The sequence below is a fragment of the Etheostoma spectabile genome, chromosome 1, assembly GCF_008692095.1.
Source record: "Etheostoma spectabile isolate EspeVRDwgs_2016 chromosome 1, UIUC_Espe_1.0, whole genome shotgun sequence".
NCBI classification, from domain to species: domain Eukaryota; kingdom Metazoa; phylum Chordata; class Actinopteri; order Perciformes; family Percidae; genus Etheostoma; species Etheostoma spectabile.
Window position 1 is genome coordinate 27,988,812 of NC_045733.1, and position 4,505 is coordinate 27,993,316.

Here is a 4,505-nt window from a genome sequence, read left to right on the forward strand (position 1 = left end):
GGAAACTTTGTCAACATCTGTTTTATGTAAAAAGACATTTCTCTGTATATTCATATCACTTCAATTGTATTGCTGCAAAACGGGATTGTCAAGCAGACAAACTGACCAACACGTGGATAATAAAAGATCGATACGCCTGTTTATCGATACAATATTGCCACTGAAAAATATCGCAATACTATGCTGTATTGATTTTTTTTTACCCCACCAGTAATCAAATACCCTTACATTTTATACAATCATTGATACATTATTCAGAAAATTGTACAATAATATATTCCAAAAATCACTGGAATTCTTTAGATGTCCTGATATTTCATGTAGATGCAGAGCAAAACTACTGTATTTCACCTCAACCAATACAAACGCAATAGGCACATAAAAAATTACTTAAAAATAAAAATACAAAGAACTTGATTTACACACAATATCACATTTTGGGATACAAATATAGCTTCAGTGTCTTGCATCCACATCATAATGGAATCAAAATAATTAGCTTATAGTGTAAAAGGTATAAGGTTATTTCTGACTGGTTCAGAAAACAACAATTTAGGTTGCAGTGGCCTGAATAGTAATGCCTATCCAGTAAAACATGCGTGTCCCAAAGATGAACAAGGCCACTTTTCTGAGTGTTTTCCAACTTCTCAATGGGAGCAGTTTAGTTTACAACACAGGAGAACCAGGTGTCTTCATTACTTCACTGGAGGCTTGAACCATGTGCAGGAATATCTCTTAGACAACCGAAAACATGAAAGAGATCCTGTATGTTCACACACACCTAGATATTGCTGACAATCTGCAAAATGCACATATCACTTATTTGCTTCAATGCCATAAGCTCTATAGATCAAATTGGTTACCCGGTGCCTTACATTCTGAGAAAGATGCTTCTTTCACTGACTGTTATCATGACCGTGACCATTACAGAGCTAGAGTCAACTAATACCACATAATGTAATTCATTGCACATTAGAAATAGCTTCACTGCTCATTCCTCACTCGCATTGTGGCTCTCAGGTGGCAGCGCTTGTGCTTCATCGTGAGACCATATTCTGGGGTCATGTCCAGCGGCTCTCCAGGCATTGCGTGGAAGCGCAGCTTCTGCACAAGGATTGCCAAGAAGAGATAGACTTCATTTCGTGCAATGACCTCGCCGATGCAGCGCCGCTTTCCCAGGCCAAAAATCATCACCTTCTCCCCCTCCACCTTGTTGACCTCAGTGCCATCAGTGTCTAGAAAGCGTTCTGGGATGAAAGAAGACGGCTCTTTCCACAGCTCACTGAAAAGTGCAGAAAATGAAGACATAAGATAAGCTGCACAAATAACCATGTCGATCAAAAAATGCATTCATGATCAATTAGAGGACTGCTGCTATTGTCTTCCTTGAAACTACCAATGGAAGGCCTTGCCCTTGAGCAAGGCCTTCCTGTGCTTTAACCGCTCTCTTTCCCGGGAGTACTGGGCAACGTCACAGCTTAAATGCCATGTCAGGAAGCTTCAAGTCTTTCAATAAAGACAAATTAAATAACAAAAAGAACTTACGGATCATGGTTGATCTGCCACTGATTGATGAAGACACAGGTGTCTTTGGGAATGAAGTAGCCATTCAGAGATGTGTCTTTTGTCGTGCTGAAAAAGAAGGATAGTGTTTATCCATTGTGCATTTACAGGTTTATATCACCCACATTTGTGCAGCTGGGATAGGTATGTCTTTGTTCTATGTTCCTATGCTGTGCTCTGTGACAATTTACATGTCATTAACACATCTAAAAGAGAATAACCTCACCAGTGGGGGATGGTGAAGGGTAGGAATGAAGAATGGCGAAACAGCTCCAAGATGAAGGCCTCGAGAAGCGGTAAGTTGAGTTTGTCAGAGAGAACAGGAGTGCGATCCAGACCCACTTTCTCCTCTGAAAAAAGAAAGAATTTACTATTACTTCAAGATGAGGATTGAGGTAGCAGTTTGTAGTCCTGTCCCACGTTTTTACTTGATTAAATCATGATGAAAGGCTTTGAGAGCAGAAACATGTGCCTACCTGCATTAGAATTTTTACTGTTTACTCAGTGATGAAATGAAATCTGTTCTGAGGTAGGAATCGATTATCCAATGAATATCTAAATATCTAAAACAGTTCAATTGTTGGGTTTCTGTAAATAACATCAGAGTGCGGTCTTGACCTGCTCTTTTATGAAAAGCGCAATGAGATAACTGTTGCTGTGATTTGGTGCTATATATAAAATTGTATTCAATTGAAATACTTACTAATTTCTTGAAAAAGCCTTTCCTGTATCTCTGGGTATGCCACCAGGTACATCACTGACCAAGACAGGCCAGTGGAGATTGTGTCAAAACCTAGAAGAAAATAAAAAACACAACTTCTGTGAAGACACTTGTCTTTTATTTGTTCATGAAGCAGTCACTTCTGATCAGAAATTCAACTTACCAGCTCCAAACAGGTCATTGACAATTCCTACAATCTTCTCGTCTGACACATGGAGATTTGAGTTCTCATCCAGCTTCCTGTCCTCACAGTGATCAATTAGGGAGTCGGTGATGTCACGAATGTTGTCCTGAAAGAAGATGATCAGACAATCTTAATAAATCTCAAACAAAATCTCTTTTTCATTAACCCTTGTAATGTGTTAGAAAGCTGCAGACAGTTTTTTTTTGTGTTGGCTGGTCAAATGTGACCCGTGATTTAACTCAGCCAAAAATGCAGATTACATTGATTATCATCCAATGTTTTTTCTCACGTCATTGTAAACTTATTATTGTGTATTCATTTATATGTAAACACGCTTTTAAATGTCATTTTTATGGGCCTGTTGGTTTTAGATCAAGAAGCTACAGTCCCCCCCCTCAGGTGTGTTTTGTCAATCTCCATCTAACAACCACCCTTCCATGTTTTGTTGTGTTAGAATACTCATGTCTGGATTTCATGAAGCCTTGTTCCAATAAAAAAAAGTAAATGGTAGTTTTTACACTTATGAACTTGTAAACGAGTCAAAACTGTGGAAGAGAAATGGACTAAATCCATTTTCATGACTGATTTAGTGTGTGACGTACCTTGTCATAGGAGGCATAGTGCTCGCTGACGATCTTTTTCACAAAGTTGTTAAAGCGGTCATTGATGTCCATGAACTTCTTCATTGTTGGGCTGGGCAGGATTTGAAGAAAAGGGATGAAGTCTGCAGGGTTGCCGCTTCCCGCTACCTGGCCGAACTCATCACTGAGGTAAACAAGGCTCAACAGCTCCTGGTCATCGTGGTCGTAGCGTCGGCCGAAGCACATTCCACAGATCACATTAGCAACGGAGACAACAATGTGGCGGAAGGGGTCAAAGCTGCCGTCAGCCTTCATCACGTTGTTGAGCTGTTGGATCAGATACTCTCCCTCTTTGCAGATGTGTTCCTCCAGCATGCAGGAGTACTCTGGGGTGGTGCCATCCAGGTTGGAGAAGGAGCGCAAGGCGCTGTAGGCCAGCTTCCTGCGGGCACGCCATATGCCGGCCTGGTCTGTGCTGAAGGCCAGACTCTTGCCATCATTGATGAACCTGAACGTGTACAGGTCGGGTCTGCCCGCAAACTCCTCCCCTTGCTTGACGAGAGCCTGTCGAACTGTTTCACTGCCACTCAGCACAACCACGGGACGCATGCCGATCTGGATCTGGAAGATGTGGCCGTAGCGCTTGCTCATGGCAGTGAGACTCAGGTAAGGTTTGCTGCCCATCTCCAGCACATTCCCAATGATAGGCAGGGGCTTTGGTCCAGGCAGCCGACGGAGCCCCTCAGGAATATCAGTGTGGAAAAACTTAATGATCAGGTATACCAGACACACCGTTATCATAGCAACTAAACTCTCAGATACCGACACCGCTCCAATGAATGGTAGCATCATCAGCCCCATGATGACAACTCCTTTTTTTATCTGACTTCTGCACAACCTGAAAATTAAATAGGAGGGGCATTAGAGTAGTGAAGGCAGGGAGGAGGACACAAGATTGTGCAACATGTTGGCTACATGCATAAACTTTAAAGTAACTGAATACTGTCACACGGTATTTTTTTTGTTATTAATTGGCTCCACAGGTTCACATATTGCACAAAATCACACCTTACAAGGCTATGCACAGGGGGCTATCTAAAGTCTCATAAAACTCCTAGAAAGCCCATAAACACAGCATTATGATTAAAAAATGAAGTAGCATATTGAAGGTTGCAAGTGCAAAGAAAACTCCTAATTATTAACAGCTATGCGTGCAAATTAATGTCCACTGGTCTTCAAACAAATATATTAAACTTACCTTAGTGGAAAGAGTAAAAATGTTGTAATCCCAGATGTACTTTTCAAGATAATGAAAATTTGGTTTAGCAGAGACAATGTACAAGTTTACTCTCTCCCAAAACAGAAATAGGCTGTTGCTTTATAGTGTGCTCCACAGCTTCATTGGCTGCTGTTCATGACGTCTCTCTCTCTCTCTCTCTCTCTCTCTCTCTCTCTC

The 4,505-nt window shown here is 41.3% G+C and overlaps 1 protein-coding gene across 1 annotated transcript; it reads right to left on the bottom strand.

Moving 5' to 3' along the window:
- Window positions 1-304: 304 nt before the first annotated feature.
- On the bottom strand, window positions 305-4,505 carry cyp1a (cytochrome P450, family 1, subfamily A; the record flags this gene model as incomplete). Its single annotated transcript, XM_032523712.1, is given in 7 exon segments — window positions 305-1,282; window positions 1,546-1,632; window positions 1,790-1,913; window positions 2,267-2,356; window positions 2,448-2,574; window positions 3,071-3,947; window positions 4,308-4,505. Coding segments are annotated over 6 exon segments (1,566 nt in total). The 3' UTR covers window positions 305-984.